This window comes from Myotis nattereri (genome assembly GCF_964212035.1).
Source record: "Myotis nattereri genome assembly, chromosome: 3".
In the NCBI taxonomy this organism is placed as follows: Eukaryota; Metazoa; Chordata; class Mammalia; order Chiroptera; family Vespertilionidae; genus Myotis; species Myotis nattereri.
The window spans coordinates 179,599,573-179,615,833 of NC_138077.1; the positions used below are offsets into that span (position 1 = coordinate 179,599,573).

At 60.7% G+C, this 16,261-nt stretch overlaps 1 protein-coding gene across 1 annotated transcript in view; it reads left to right on the forward strand.

The window, feature by feature from the left end:
- The window catches only part of GLIS1 (GLIS family zinc finger 1), an 83,324-nt gene extending 67,524 nt beyond the window's left edge, over positions 1 to 15,800 (forward strand). The window contains exons 3-8 of the mRNA XM_081088363.1: positions 1,170 to 1,280; positions 3,923 to 4,055; positions 7,636 to 7,789; positions 12,059 to 12,237; positions 12,801 to 12,968; positions 15,298 to 15,800. Of these exons, the coding sequence (XP_080944489.1) occupies positions 1,170 to 1,280; positions 3,923 to 4,055; positions 7,636 to 7,789; positions 12,059 to 12,237; positions 12,801 to 12,968; positions 15,298 to 15,455 (903 nt within the window). The 3' untranslated portion in view covers positions 15,456 to 15,800. The remainder of the gene's footprint in view (positions 1 to 1,169; positions 1,281 to 3,922; positions 4,056 to 7,635; positions 7,790 to 12,058; positions 12,238 to 12,800; positions 12,969 to 15,297) is intronic.
- Positions 15,801 to 16,261: the final 461 nt, after the last annotated feature.

The window sequence follows — 16,261 nt, forward strand, 5'->3', positions numbered from 1 at the left end:
CCACCACTGGAGGCCAGAGGGCCCTGAGAAATCAGAGCCACTGGATGTGTTAAAAAGGGAAGCCTGGGGGAGTTCGAGCCCAGTAGCCTCTGGAGTCCCCAAGCAGGGTGCTGTGGAAGCCCCTTGGGAGAGCCCAGAATCCAGTGATGCCCACAGAACCTGGCCCTGGGTCAGTCCTAGGGCCTGAGAGGAACCAGGGACCCTCCCTGAGAAGGAGGCTGGACAAGCCCAGCAGCGCAGGTGGACGGTGCTTCCGTGGGAAGCTCGAGAGGTGGAGGTAGGAGAGTCGAGGTGGGCTCGGAGGGGAGGTGATGAGAGCCAGAGGCAGCGGCAGGAGGAGGAGTGAAGACTTAAGCAGGGCCCAAGTGACAAAGGGTCTTTGTTGGCCAGCGATGGGCTGTGTCCAAGGGCACCAGGGGGGTCATGGAGGGTTTGGAAGAGCATGGCCAGCTCTTTGAACAAAGGGAGGCAGTGGGCATGGATTTGTTCAAGGAGAGCGATGGAGCCCCGAGGGTAAGGGCACAGATGCTCAGCCGCCCCAGGTCTGTGTCGGAGACCCACTTCCCTCCTGGCCTCCCATGATTGTCAGGGAAGGACCAGAGAGCAGTCTGGGGACTCTGGCGCCGTTGCCAGGGGTGGTCAGCTGCTCCTAGCCAGGGGTCCTGCCATACCCCAGCCTGACCCCATGACCATGCCCCTTGCCCCATGCTGTCCCTCTCTGTTCCCCTCTCCCCCTCCCCCTGCTCCTCCTCCTCATCCTCTTCCTCCTCTTCTCCAAGGCAACCACCACACTTCACTCCATGTGCACTTGCTGCCTCTCTGCAGCTCTGGGCTGTGAAGGGTATTCTTCCTCCGAGCCAGGGTAGAGCAGGGAGAACCCTCCATGGGCCCCTTCTGCAGAGGAGGAAAGTGAGACTCAGAGAGGAGAGGCACCTGACCTGAGGTCCCAGCGTGAGGGTGGCTTTGAGACACAGACCCCCTCCTTCACTACCAGGCCAGGCACCTTCCCCACAACCCTGAGCAGGTCTGGCTCAGTCAGACCCCTTCGGGCCAGGGACATGGAGGGAGGGACGGCATGAGCTTGCAGCCTGCCCCTCGCCAGGCATCCTCCCCACCGCAGGTCACACAGCAGGACCTCACTCACCCACCTCTGCTCTCTGATGTTGCAGAAGCCATATGCCTGTCAGATTCCTGGCTGCTCCAAGCGCTACACGGACCCCAGCTCCCTCCGCAAGCATGTGAAGGCCCATTCGGCCAAAGAGCAGCAGGTGCGTAAGAAGGTAAGACGGCCTCTGTTCCAGGCCCAGCTCTGCAGACACCCCCGCTGGCCTCCCGGCCCCATGTCCAGCCTCACGCCAGGAGCCCACACTCCTTGTGTGCATTTGCCCTTCCACTCACCAAGGATGCTGCTGTCCATCGTCCACCATCTGCCTCACACCCCTCCTCAACCCCCGCCAGCCAGCCAGACTGCCCAACTCCTCTCTCATCCCTCTGCCCACTCACTGTGGCTCATCTATTAAACGTTTGACGTCAGGCACTGTGTAGGGCTCGAAGATGCAAAAATGGAAAACCATGGTCCCCATCTTTAATGGGGACCTGGTGGGTGACAGACCTCAGTACAGCGGAAGGGACAGGGCTGCGACTTGGGGCAGAACCGACTGGCTGGGTTCCACCCACACTGTGTAGGACCACGGGGGCATGGGATGGCCACACCTGAGAGGCAGGAGGGTATGGGGCAAAGAGAAACATCAGGGCCCAATCCGGGGTGTCGGTGTGACAGAGCAGGAAGAGCCCATTCATTTGCTCAGGGATTTATGGAGCACCCCTGTCTTCCAAGCGCTGTTCTCAGAGCAATGGGTACGGCCGTGGATAAAGCAGAGACAGGGCTGGAGGCTGGAGAAAGCAGACACTTTAGTCATGGGCTGTGGGTGCCGAGAGTGGGTGCTGGGTGGAGCAAGCCGTGGGAAAGACAGTCGTGGGGAGACAGCGGGCTTGAGACTGGTCTTCATCCTGCAGGCAGCGGGGCCAGGAAGTGGGAGAGCAGAGGGACATGGTCAAAGCAGGCGCCTTCAGCTCGGGGGTAAAAACATCACATCCCCAGGAATGGAGGGCGACTTAAACTCAGCCCCGTGTCTGGTGCTTCTCAGACTGTGTCTCATTTAGGCCTAGGAAGTGGGCACTATTTTTCCCATTTTAGAGATGTAGAAACTGAGGCTCAGAGAGTTCACAAATCTGCCCAGGTTGTGCAGCATGGGAATGACAGAGCCAGGGTCCCATGCCAGACCCAGCATCTGCAGGGCCTGAGCTCTCTCGACCCCTCTCATGGGAGGGGCCTGAGTGGGGACAAGGACTAGCCCAGGCTCCATGCCAGGGTTGTCTGTCCCCGGCGGCCTGGTGCCCAAGGACCCGAATCCTGCCCTGGTTTTCCCAGGCCCCATGCTTGGCTCACACCGAGCCCCAGGGACCTGGAGCCTCGAGCTGCAAACCTCCCAACAATAAGCATCCATTAGAGCCATCGGGGATGATGTATCTTTCTGGGTAAGGCGACCCTTGTATTATGACAGCTCCTTGGCAGCCCCGCTGCGTTTCAGAGAGAATTAGAAATGCTTTTCTCCCTTAATTCTCCTCTCCTGCTGCTCCTAATCCGATCGACATTGCGGTCTGAAAGGCATGCTTGGGCCCTCTTTTGCCAGAAACTTAATTTACATGGAAAACAGCTGCTGGGTCAAGGAGCTGAGAGCCCATTGGGAGGCTGGGCATGCCTTCCCCAAACCTGGGTGCTGGCCCTTCTGGCTGAGAGGGTGGGAAAACCCTCGGGGCTGACTCTCAGCCACAGGGCGGCAGGAGGCACGGCTCTCGCTTTCTTTGGGTCGGGTTTGTCCCTGGTAAAATGAGGATTTGGACACGTCAGTCTTCAGGGTTCTCAGATTCGGGCCTTGGGATTTCCCTGGGAGAAGGGGTCCTTCCCATCCAGGTGCACGCCCACGCCTCACCCAGTGTCCCTAGGGCCCCAGTCAGCCCCGCCCCTCCCCACCTGGCCCCATCTGGAGAGGTGCCAGGCTCTAGTCTGTCTTTAAGGGACAGCTGAGGGTTGTTGGCCAAAGATGTGCCAGCCCAGCCTTGCTCTGAGGCAATGACCTCAGGGCCATATATGGGTCGAGTGCCCACTGTGGGACCCAGCGAGCCCTTCACACAGCACATGCAGCAGGTGTGCTTGCACCATCATTTGCTGTTCCTCACAGCAGCCGGGGTGAGGGGATTATTGTTGCTACAGGCAGGGGAGGGGAGAGCCAGAGAGGCATTTGCCCAATGTCACACAGGGAAGAAGAGGAGATGGAGGAGGGTTTGAACCCAGTCCTCTGTCCCTCGCCCTGGACTATTTCCGCTGCATCTATGCTAAGAAAAAAGAAAGATGGTGGGGGTGGGATAGGCAGGAGGGAAACGCTCTATGTCCTCTATTTCACTCCCACTCCATCCCTTCACGCTGTGGCAGCTACGGGAACGTGCCCATGGGAGGCCCCAGCTGCACTGTGGACACCCATCTAATGTTGGTGCTGAGGCAAGACCCCTTCCCATGACCCGTCTAGGAAGCTCCCACCAGCCTCCTTTCCCTTCCTGCCCTTGGGGTCAGACTTGTAAGGTGGTCTGATCTCTCCCAGCCTGCCCAGCTCTCACGTAAACATTCCCCATTAAAATCCTTGCCTGGTCAACCTCGTCGTAGCATCTGCTTCTCACGCCTGAACTAACACAACCTTCCGAGGGACACAATTAGCTCCATTTTACAAATGAGGAAACTGAGGCACAGTGAGGTGAAGGGTCTTGCCCTGGGGCCACCATCCTTCCTGCCCTGTCCCCTAAAGCGAGGTGGCTGGGGGCCAGCTGTCTCGTGCCAACACCCTCTCTCCCTGTGCTTGCTCCCCAGCTGCACGCGGGCCCTGATACTGAGGCCGACGTCCTGACCGAGTGTCTGGCCCTGCAGCAGCTCCACGCGTCCACACAGCTGGCTGCCAGCGATGGGAAGGGTGGCCGAGCCTTGGGCCAGGAGCTGCTCCCAGGTATGCGTGCTGGGAGGCAGGGCCAGGCTGACAGCCTGCAGGCCTTCACTGCCACCAGCCCCGCAGGAGGACAGGGTGCTCTGTGGGCCCCCGGGGGCGATATTGGCATGACTGAGGGAGACCCTCCTTCACACTCACCTGTGACTCCCATTGCCCAGGGATGAAGCCAGGCTCCCCTCAGCCCTCCCCAGAGGCCTCACGGCCTAGGCGCTCCTGGCGCCTCCTGACCCACCCTTGGCACGCTGGGCGCAGTTTCCCGGAACACCCTGCGCTCCCTCTTTCCTCCGAGCCCCGTACACGCTTCGCCAGCCTCCTCTCCACCCAGGCAGCCCCTGCCCTTCCTTTAGGACCCCCCTCAGTCCGGCCCCATGCACTCCCCAGCGGGACTCTGTGCCCGGAGGAGAGAACCAGGGCTGTGCGAGGTGGGTGACGTGGCCGGAATCACCCGGCTCACTCTAAACTCTGCCCAAAGATGCCCCCAAACCCCTGGGCCCCTAAAGGCTCCTCCAGCCAGACTCAGAGCCTCCCGTCCCCGAGGCAGCCTGCGTGTCCCTCCCCACGGCCCCCAGCCATGGGCAGGTCTCGGTGGACAGGGGCTCCAGCCCAGACAGGGCAGTGTGGCCTGTGGCTTCCAGCTGACAACGGTGCGCTCTCCCCTCCGCTCCCCACAAGAAACCACAGGATCAGAGCGGCAAGCTCTTCCCACCCTCTGGGATTTCTTGAATTATTCCAACCGTTTTAAACATTTTTTATTTTCCAATTTTTTATTCTTTCCTCTCAGCATTGAAGTAGCAGCAGATTTCAAACCATCAGAGCACTTGGTGTGTGTGCAGGCAGCCCACAGGGCGGGGACAGCTCAGGGTGGCTCCCTCCCTCCTCCCCCTGCCCAGGGATGCTTCTCACAGGGTCAGGGTTGCTAAAACAGCAGGACAAGAAGGGACAGTAGGGGGTGACCCAGCCCAGGGATGAAGGCTTACACCTCCAGTGCAGCTCCCTACAGAGGGCGATGACTGCGGGAAGCTCAGTATTGAGAGGATTCCGAGGCTCAGCAGGAAAGAGGGCTGTGGCTGAGGAGCGGGAGCTTCCTGCAGCCCCATCGTTTTCACCCTGGAGCACTCAGGCCATCGGAGACCTTAGCAGGCCCAGAGGGGAAGCTGCTGCTCCCGGAGGCCAGCCCAGGGCCAGCAGTGACCGTCTCTCGAGCACTTGGCTGCTCCAGTCACTTTGCAGACGTCCTCTCGTTCAGTCCCCAGTGGGCCCATGATGCAGCCGAGAACGAGGTCACTGAGGGGCACCACGGAGGAGCAGCACTGGGTGGCAGCAGCTGCCCAGGCCCGGCTGACGCCAAGTGAGTGTGCCTTCCCTGCCTGGGGCTTCAGGTCCCCCCACCAGACCTGCTGTGATGACACATGTGATCGCTTTTACAAACCCAACGGGACTGACCGTTTTATCATCATCATTATTATCATTGTGGCTCACGGCGAATGAGAAACTATTTACTTACCATCTCAGAGTAATGCCACAGCCAGCATTTGCTGAGTCTCTGCAGGAGCTGTTCCAGATACCACACACGCAAGTGTTAACCTACATCAACCTCAACGAGCACATGCTTCTTACAGCCTGAAGTGCGTTTGGGGAGAGGCCTGGCAAGCCCTGGCATCCCACTCTCCCTGCCCGTCACCATGCGCTTTCCTCTCCGGGTGAGGAAACAGCTCCTGTGAGGCCGAGCCACTTTTTGCTGAGGTCCCACCACCAGTAGATGGCAGAGGCTGGGACGCAGGCCATCTGGTTGCAGGCTGTGCCCTTAACCAAACAGTCTGCCACTTCGCCACACCTTGCCAAACTGAGCACCTAGTGTGTGCCAGGCCCCCTGCTGGTCCCTGACCTCGAGCAGCTTCTCAGGCAGCAGGGAGGGAGGGACCAGACCAGCCAGGCAAACCCAGGAGTCCTGGTCTCTTAAGCTCCTGCCCTGGGTTCTGCTGTGGGTGCCTGGCAGATGCCTGAAGCACAGTTGGGAACAGATGTTAGGGCCAGAGGTTAAGCACTCACGGCTGATGATTGATGACGCTGATTTACAGCCTAAAGTGGTGCGTTTTGGGGAGAGGGCTGGCAGGCCCCATGGCGTCCCCACTCTCCCTGCCCATCACAAGGTGGTGATCCCCTCATTCCCACCCACTGTCTGTTCCCATGTTCAACATGCCTCATTCATGAGCTCGTCCTCAGGAGGTGGGGCCACCAGGGACCTGGACAAGGCCGGCAGAGGCTGGGGAAAGCAGGGGTTGTGTCAAGCAGTGCTAGGATGGAAGAGTCCCGAAGGGGGGTGAAGGCGAGGGAGGCGCTGGGGAGGGGGACATTGAATTTCCATTGTCCGACTATTGGAAGCTCCTTCGAGCTTGTCCCTCATCAGGAAGGACTGCAGGCTTCGCGGGAAACCTTGGCGGCTTCTCTGGCAGGCCCTTTAGCAGACCCGGGCAGTGAGGACGTGAGAAGCATGAGGTCACCATGGCTGACGGAGAGGGTGCAGGATTTATCAGGATTCTAGGCCTTCCAAGCTTTCGGGCCCCCAAATTAGTTCAAGATGGCAGCAAGAGTGGTGAGCAGAGCAGGGCCAAGCCAGCTCCATCCGCTGAATCCCCTCCAGGGCCTGCCTGGCCGAGCTGGGGAAGGAGGTGTGGGCTAGGGAGCCCGTGGGTGGGTGGATGGCATCGCTGCCACGGGAGCAGCGGTCCCTCAGACGGGCAGGGGTAAGGTAAGGACCGGGGCCAAGAGGCAGAGGGCCCTCAGGAACCCATTCGGAGCTGGGCCGCAGCCAGCCCACAGTGCAGCCTGGACCGGAGGCATCCCCGCCAGAACCTGAGCTGCAGCCAGGCATTGCCTGCCCCTGGCTTTAAATGGACTTCCTTTTGCTATCACCTGGGAGAGCTGGTGAGCAGTATCCAGCCTGCTCACCCATCCGTGGCCCCCAGGCCAGCCTGCCGTGAGCTAGCACAGCGTCCTCTCTTTGGACGCCTCACACTGGACATCGGGTTCTGCTCCCACATTTCCGGGATGATGGGTAGTTCACTTCCTCAAAGGTAGTCCATTGCCTCATAGCAGCTTGGCCCGTAGAAGGTATGGCCACGCCCTGAGCTAGTCTGCTTCTCTCCAGTCCAGGAGCCCTGTTCTGCTGCTGGGGCTGCAGATACACAGTGCAAGCGCCTTCTCTCCCAGAATAGCCCGGAGGTTGGAGGCAGCCGCTCCACACTGTCCTCCTGTCCCAGTAGACACACACACACACACACACACACACACACACACACACACACGGGCGTGGGCGGGCCGCCCAGGCCTCTGACAGCCCTCGTCAGGCCTTGCTCCAGGGTAGGCCTCAGCTCCGCGCACAGCCCTTCAAGAAGCCGGGGCATGAGCAAAGCAGAGTGGACCCATCCTCTCCTTGTTTGGGCCCCTAACCTACGGCCACAACCTTGCTGGTTCCCTTCTTGTCTTTCTCTCTCCATAAGCAGGCGCACAGCTCCTGGTCGTCCACAGCCGTCTCGAGGGAGCGGCCGAAGCCCAGCGGTATTTGTTTGCTTCCCTGCAGGCGTGTATCCTGGCTCCATCACCCCCCATGATGGGCTCGCACCAGGCCTTCTGCCCCCCACGCACGATGTCCCTTCCAGGCACCACCCACTGGAAGCCACCACCAGTTCCCACCACCTGTCCCCCCTGCCCACGGCTGAGAGCACCAGGGATGGGTATGTACTGCAAGCCCGCCCTCCTCCGAGGTGGCCAGCGGCACCTGCAGGCGAGGGCAGGCGTCCCTCACACCACGTGGTTGTTACTGAGAGGAAATAGCCAACGCTTAGGCAGCTCTCACTATGTACTACGTCACACTCGGTCCGGGCACGATCTCCCTGGCGTCTCACAGGAGCCCTCCCAGGTCGGTGGAATGGCACCTGGGCTTGTTGAGGCCTCGCCCTGTGCACACCCTCCTCTCCCGTGGGGTGTCCTGCCTCCGGCTGCCATGCCCACACCCCGGCCTCCTTGGGAGCCTCACTCAGTTTCCCTCTGGCTCACACTGTGCACTTGGCGAGCAGACTGCCCACCGCCCACTCCAAGATGCCCACTGGGCCTCGCCCCACTCTGGACGGTGCAGCTGGGACCCGTTGCAGGTCCTGCCAGGCTGCCCAGGAGCCCTCACGGCAGGGTCACTGCAGGGAGGGGCGGCCTCTTCCTGCAGTCAGTGTGGTTCCCCTGTGGCCACTTAATTGGCTGGAAATGGTGAATGTGCTAATTGCTGGCCTCCAATGCTGCCAAAATCTGCTTTCCTTGCCCTGCCTCCTGCCTCCCGGCCACTTTCGCTTACCTCCAGCAGGAACTGATCAAACTGTCCCCCAGGGCCCGCTCCAGAGCCTTCCTCCACCCCGTCCTTGCTCCCCACAGCCGCAGTCTTGGCCGACTTGTGCCTGGGCTGACCTGGCTTTATCACCAGGGCTCCTCCTGCTACTGACTCACCCTTTTATTCTAAGTCCACATAAGCCCCTGGTGGGGGCAGGCCTGCGCCACCGGCCCCAGCCCTGGGGAAGCTCCGTGAGGAGGGGTCAGGACAGGCCTGCAGAGATTGGCCACACAGCATGTGCTTGAGGGAAGGAGGGGAAGGCCCAGAGGAGAGCCCAGTGCGGTGGGGGAGGCTGGCCGGAAGGCTTCCTGGAGGTGATGCTCAGCCGGGCCTCCAGGTTACGTAGGAGCTGGCTGAGCGGAGAAGTTGGGGGAAGGAGCAGCCAGAGCGAAGGCCACGCGTGGTGAGAGCCTGGTGTGTCCTGGGACACGGATCTTCGTGGGCTGACAGGCTCGGGAGAGAGGCCAGGGGGTGGTGGGACACTGATGGGTGCTGAGCAGTGAGTGGTCAGGTCTGGGGATGAGAAGCGAGGCCTGCAGCGTGAGCCTGGGTGCCGGAGCAGCATCGGGGGTGGGTGATGGCAGCCTGAGCGGGGCTGTGGGTGGGAGGAAGAAGCGCCGGGAGGCATCAGTGACCTCGAAGAAGCAGGATTTAGGGAAACTCTGGCTGGTGGAAAGAAGGGGGGGGGCATCGGAGGAGCCCCCAAGGGGCAGAGGTGCCGCACATGGAGCCAGGGCAGACTGTGGTGGCGAGGGCAAGGACAGCCACAGGGAGGCAGCCTGACAGGGCCTGAGGGGCACCCAGAAAAGCAAGCCCTGCCGGAGCCTGAGCTCTTCTCTGTAAAGGGAGCCTTCGGTCCCTCCTGGGGGAAGGGCGAGACCCCTGCATGTGCTGACACCGTGTCACCCTGCACAGCGTCCAGGACACCAGCCCCACCCCCGACGCAGGCCACCTGCTCACCCACCAGCCAGCCCCAAGCATCTCCAGCCAAAGCAAAATAAACCAGAGGCTCTCCTTAATTCTGCAGTGCCGTTCATCCCTGGGCACGTGCGCTCTGCTCTGCCTCATTCGTCACCTGCTTGCCGCCCGCCCGCGTAAGTGCCCGTCAGGAATTCCTGCAATGGAGGCAGAGTGATGACAAGCCCGAGACGGACCCCCGGCTCGCTCGCCCACCCGTGCCTGCGGGAGCCCGGGCTCCAGTCACCCAGCCGCCCGGCGCCCAGGCTCCTCCGGCTGCGGGAGAGGGGCCCTCAGGCTGACACCAGGCCCAGCCCGGCTTGAATGGGTTTCTTTTTCCAGCCCCGAGAGGAGGTGGGGGCAGGCCTGCAGCCTCCCCTTCCTGCCAAAGTCAACAGGGAAGGCCGCTCGCGGCTCCCTGGGGTTCGCTGGGACGTTTAAAGGGCCTGACAGAATTATCTGATTCACTCGGAAATATGCTGAGAGGGCCTGACTTCATGACCAAATTTATTTATTCTGGCTCAGGGAGGACGCCGAATAGGGTGGTATTTTACCCCGGCCCCGTACGAGGTATGAAGCCCTGCGTCTGCCAGGCCAGTGAGGTTTTATATTAATTTTTATAGGTTCCAATTGGAGCGAAAATATTTGATTTAGGAGTCATCTGCATGACTCAGGAGAGGAGCTCCAGATGATCTGTTTCCTTTTAAAGGGTTCAGGTGGAGCCGCGTAACCGCAGTCATTGCGTCTGCTGCGGAGAGAGCCGTGTTCTGTTTAATTTCACTGGCTGTGAAGGTGGCAAATGTGGGTTTGCGGCAGGTGTGAGGCAGGAAACACAAACTTTGGGAATGCATGTTTGTTGCCCTTCGGATCTGGCTCTCCGTAATTCTGCAGTGCCGTTCATCTCTGGGTTTTGTGGCTGAGCAATTCAGAAACGCGTCTGTGTTTGTCAGCTGTTTGCTGCGTGCCAGGCCCAGGGCTGAGCGCCGGGGACAGAGGACGGGGCCTGGCCCTCCCCCAGGAGGGGGCCAGTGGGAAATCAGGGGAGAGCTGGAGTGTGGGTACCAGGCTGGGGTGGGCATCAGGCAGACGGGCCCCACCCTGCTGGCCACACCTCGGCCCCGTCTCAGCCTGGAGAACCAGTGAGGGGCGCACAGCTGGCGCACACCCTCACAGTTTATGGAGCAGAGTGGGAGACCCGGCCCCCCGCCGGCCCTGTGAGACAGGCCTAACAATATTCACGCAGACGATGGTGACAGTCACTTCATGGGGCCTTGATGAGGGTCCAGTTCATTAACAGGAGGAGGCTGAAGTGTCCCTGCAGGGTGCCAGGTGCTGGGCTGGGGACCCGGCGCATGTGGAGGCCGCCCTGCTGCTGCCCTCAGAGCACCCGCAGTGGTGGGCCCAGACACTGGAGTGGGGATGGCCAGGGTGGGTCAGGGGGGCACAGTGATGGCTGGATGCCCCCACTGAAGGGAGCAGCTAGGACCCGGCAGAGCTGCAGACACAGAGCCATGGCCTCTCCCCAAACCCCTTCCCTGTTTCATGATGGTCCTGCTTCCCAGAGGTACTCATCTGTCCCTCTAACACCCCGTGCCTGGAGGGTGGGCCAGGCAGCACATGATCCAGGAGAGATGCCAGGGACGGACACGAGGCCCTAAAGGCGGCGGGCAGGGGAATGAAGGCCACCTGCTGGTTTTCCTTCCCTCGTCTTGACGATGATGACTCACCGAGTGGCTGACAGTGTGCCTGCCGTCGTCCTGCTGCTTTGCCTGCACTGCTTTATCCGTGTTATTTTCACCGTAACTACGTCAGTGCTGTGTGGCCAGACTCACCAGGCAACCTCTCTGGACCTTGGGTTCTGATCTGTGAGGACACGAGGGGGAGGCGGAGGCTCAGTGAGTGGACTGTCCGTGCCATGGGGTGGCCTCCTGCTAAGGAACGGCCTAGGCCAGTGGTCGGCAAACTCATTAGTCAACAGAGCCAAATATCAACAGTACGACGATTGAAATTTCTCTTGAGAGCCAAATTTTTTAAACTTAAACTATATAGGTAGGTACATTGTTATTAACTTAATTAGGGTACTGCTAAGGCGTGGAAAGAGCCACACTCAAGGGGCCAAAGAGCCGCATGTGACTCGCAGGCCGCAGCTTGCCGACCACTGGCCTAGGCTTTCGCTGTGGCTGTTCTCGGACTCACGCTCCAGGCGCCGGAGCGGCACGCACAGCCAGTGTCGGGATGCAGCAGGGAGGCTGGCATCAGCCCTGGTCAGAGCGGCAGTCTGTCCTGCAGGGGACACAGCGTCCCTGCGGGCAACCCCGGCTCAGAGACATTGGTCTCTTGCCCAAGGTCACGTGGCCAGTGAGAGCAGACGAGGCTTTAAACACGGCTCTGTCGACTCCAGAGGTCGGGCTCCTACTGTGAGTCCTAACACCAGGCAGCAGCTCTCCTTTCCTGATTCCTTTGGCTCTAATGCTTACAAGATCTAAAGTTTAATTCCAGTTTGAACACAGTCAGAAATAACATCCTCCTCTTCTACCTAGACTGTCACAAGGTTGAGCAGGCCAGCTAGTGAGCTCCCCCTTGCTGGAGGGAAGCAAGCAGCAGTGGCCATGCCTCTGGCCCCCACCCCTGAGCCCACCCTGCTCACAGCTGCCTCTGTTTCCTCCAGGTTGGGACCCGGCCTCCTCTCACCCATGGTCAGCCCACTGAAGGGGCTTGGGCCACCGCCGCTGCCACCGTCCTCCCAGAGCCATTCTCCAGGGGGCCAGCCCTTCCCCGCGCTCCCCAGCAAGCCACCCTACCCGCCCTTCCAGAGCCCTCCACCCCCGCCTCTGCCCAGCCCCCAAGGTAAGCCCTGGCTGCAGCCTCTCCTGCCCACAGGGACTCCTGCTAGGTGCCCAAGAGGATGGGACCCCGACCTGGGGGAGGCAGGTGGGCGACAGAGTGACAGCAGGCCCTGAGGCCTCACCAGAGAAGCCAGACAGGGACTCAACACGCCAGACTTGGGCACTTCCTGGAGGAAGTTTGTGCTGAGGGGTGAAAAGCAGCTTGTTCATTGATAGGGCTCTCCCAGCAGGGGGAGCAGCATGGCAGTGGCAGGGAACAGCTGCTGCTGGAGGGATCTCAGAGGAGAAGGGTGAAGGGCCACAGCCCCTGCCCTCAGAGCACTCTCATCAGCCACCAACAACTCCCTCCAGTGCAGCCATGAGGCCCTGTCGCCCACGCCCTCTGGCGCAGGCAGAGCTGGCACCTCTGCACCCTGGGGCTCCCTGCTCTCAGTCACACCCATCATGCCTGTTCAGGAAGCATTGCGGGGAGGGAGGGGGGGCTGGCTACACAGCGTAGCAGAGCCATTGCCCTCCCGCCTGGGCGTTTCCTTGGTTACTGCAGCCCTGCCGCTCCCTCTGCAGGGTACCAGGGCAGCTTCCACTCCATCCAGAGCTGCTTTCCCTATGGCGACTGCTATCGGGTAGCTGAGCCAGCAGCCGGTGGGGACGCCCTGGCTGGGGAGGCCTCTGGTTTCAACCCCCTGCGGCCCAATGGCTACCACGGCCTCAGTGCACCTTTACCTACCACAGGTAAGCCCCACCTGCATGGCTCCCTCCCCCGAAGGCCCACCAGGGCCCAACCCTGATGCCCATTGTCCCGCCGCTGTGGGACAGCCCCCCCCCCCCCCCCGAGGCAGAGTCATCCCGCTTTGCAGAGGGGAAATGGAAGCCCAGGGAGGTCCCAGGACCCACAGAATGGGGACATGGGCCTCGCCCGGCCCAAAGTCAGTTCCTCCACAGCCTCACACGCTCGCTCGTGTCCGGACTCTGGCAGGTTTCTGAAGACGCAGAAGAACCAGACTGGAGCTCAGTCTAGTCGATGTTCCCTTTGAATATTTACTGTGTACCTACTGTGTGTCGGGGGCACAGTTGTAGGCCCTGGGGATCTGGCTGGGAATGAGACTACACTGATCCGTGTAACCGATGAGGAAACAGGCCCAGAGGGGCCACACGGTTAGGAAGGGCCAGAGCCTGGAGGTCGTGCTTGCTCTTGTGCTGCACGTGTTCCTTCAGGGCCCTGGGCCTCCCCCAGGCAATGCCCTTGGCTGGGGTGGAGAGGCCCAGTGACAGGGCAGGGCTGTGGGAGCCCAAGGCAGAGTCAGGCTCAGATCAGCCAGGCCAGTCCTGGTCAGAGCAGGGGCACAGATGGTGGGGCTGGGCCCACCCTGAGTTCTCCAAGCCAAGCCCCACCCAGGTCAGCCCCACGGCCCAGGTCCAGCTGGAAGCTACAAGGCCTGGGCAGGATGTGGGGATCCCAAGACAGAGGGGAGCCTGAGGCCCTGTCCCAGAGGCCCCTTGGGCAGCTGGGCGTATAGGCATAAAGTCCTAGGGACAAGCACCGAGGCCACAGAAGAGCAGACACAAAGCCGTGGACCCATGTTTTCTATTCACACGCATGCTCCCTTGTCTGCATGTCTTATTCTTCATGTGCCTGTGGAACCGTGTGTGTGTGTGTGTGTGTGTGTGTGTGTGTGTGTGTGCGCGTGCACATAGAGCCGACATGTGTAGGTTCTAGGCAGTGTGAGCCCCATGAGTGTGTAAGGAGCTTGCAGGATACGTGCTCATGTGTGCACACATGTGCTCACATCATGCTTGTGCTGATGTTCATCGTCATCTGTGTGCACAGACCTGTGTGCCCATCATGTGACCCCCATCCATGCACACACACGTGGTTCTCCATCCCATAACCCCATCTGCATGCACAGACTGTGTTCACATATGGTATAAGTACCTCTGGGGATGGACACGTCACATACATGCTGTAGGCTAGCGTGTACTCAGTCACAGGGTGTGTGTGTGCCATGTTCTCATGCATATGGATTGATATGTGATTAGGCACTGGCCGCTGACCACAGCTCTGCTAGCTCTCACCGACCCATCCTCCACCAGCCCCCCACCAGCCCAAGATGGGATTCCTTGGTTAGCAGCCAGGCCTAGAGTTCTGAGTGGTCGAGGGGCAGCTTCCATGCCCCCTGCCAGCTGAGTGGCAGCCTAGTTTCCAGCGCCTATTCCAGACCCTGCCTACATCTCCTCTGCCAAGCTGAGCATAGACATGCAAGGTTGAACAAGGTGGCACCATGGGGCCTTAGGAATAGTTCAGCCTGAACCCATTTCACAGATGGGAAGACTCAGGCCCACCTGTCTTAGGCTACAAAAGTTCATGACAACAGCCCAGGCGCAGAGTCCTTAGGGCAGGCAGAGACTGGATAAGGCGACCTCTCCAGACCCCTCCCATGTTGAGGGCCTCCCCGGGAGACAGCATGTCCAATGGAAGAGCCAGCTGGCTTGGCGCCAGATGAACCTGGGTCCAAAGCCGACCTCTCCCCCTGAACTGGGGAAGTGTACTGCCCTCTGTGGGCATCTCTTCAGCTCTGCACTGGGACAGTGAGTCTCATCTCCCAGGACTGCTGTGACACTTGAGTGATAAGACTTCACCGAGCATATAGTTGGTGCCCATTGAGTGCTGGTCCCTTCTGTGGGCTCCTGTGTCTGGTGGAGGAACCTGAAACAATGGGGTGGGCTGGGGTCCTTCTGCCAGGAGGGGACCAGCCCCTGCAGGCAAGAGCTATGATAACCCCCCCATACCTTCCCCCCCCCAATCTGCCCCACAGCCCAGCACTGGGGGAGAGATCCCCAAGCCAGCCTGTGCCTATCTCCCCAGCTGCCCTGGGCCCTTTGGCAATACAAGGCCTAGGGCGCCTCCCCCACCCCTACCTGGAAGGGCAGAGGGCTCAGATCAGGCCCTGCCGCGGGGACTCTGAGATGAGGGACTCTAGCAGGAGGGTGGGGTCTGGGAGCTGGGAGAAGATGACAAGGCATCACCCCCGAGTTCTCCAGCCCAGACCCTGTGCCCACACAGGCTACGAGGCTCTGGCCGAGGCCCCGTGCCCCACAGCGCTGCCGCCACAGCCACCTGAAGACGTCGTGTCCAGCGGCCCCGAGGACTGCAGCTTCTTCCCCAACGGGGCCTTTGACCACTGCCTTAGTCACATCCCCTCCATCTACACCGACACCTGAGGAAGGCCCTGCCCCCCCCACCCCACCCCCTCCCTGTCCACCCTCCCATCCACCCTCCACCTCAGATGCTGCCTTGCCCGCCGGTGTGCGTCCCCACCCTCCGTGCACCAGCCTGAGCAGCCGGACCGAAGCTCTCTGCACACGGTCCACGGCGCCCAGCGCTCGCCGGTGCTCAGAGGTGCTGGCAGCGTCCGCGACCTGTGCTGGTCCCTGACTGTCTTCCTTTTCTCCCCGATGTCTTTACATCACAGACCTCGTGTGTATAGAGTGTACAGGACTTGTTTTCCATTCTCCTGCCAGTTTTCTATTTTTGGTTTTACAAGAAAAACATTAAAAACTGGAAATGAGACTCGGGGCCTGGCTCTGCTTTGGTGGCTCAGCCCAGAGGCTGGGCGCAGGAGAGCGGCCCAGGTGTGTGTAGTGGAGCATGTGTGGGGCTCGGGAGGCCACACGGAGACCCCTCCGGCCCTGGGTGCCCCGTGGGGGATGGGGGGGATGGGTGCCTGAGTCTTGTGCCCCTCAACGTGCTGTGAGCCCTACAGAGACCCGCACTAGTCTCAGGCCTCAATGACAGGCAGGCTTCTCCCCATGGGCGGGCAGGAGGACCAAGGCTGGGACTGAAACTGGAACCCAGATCCATCTGACCCAGACCTTTGCTACCTGCACAGACTTCCCGTGGGAGGAAGATGAGCTCCAATTCTGGGGTGGCTGTGGATGAACCAGGCAGGACAAGCCTCGAAAGGCAGGGGCAGAGGCAGGGCCCCTGCAGGCAGGCCAGGGAGGGAGGGAGGAGGCCAGGTCTGAGG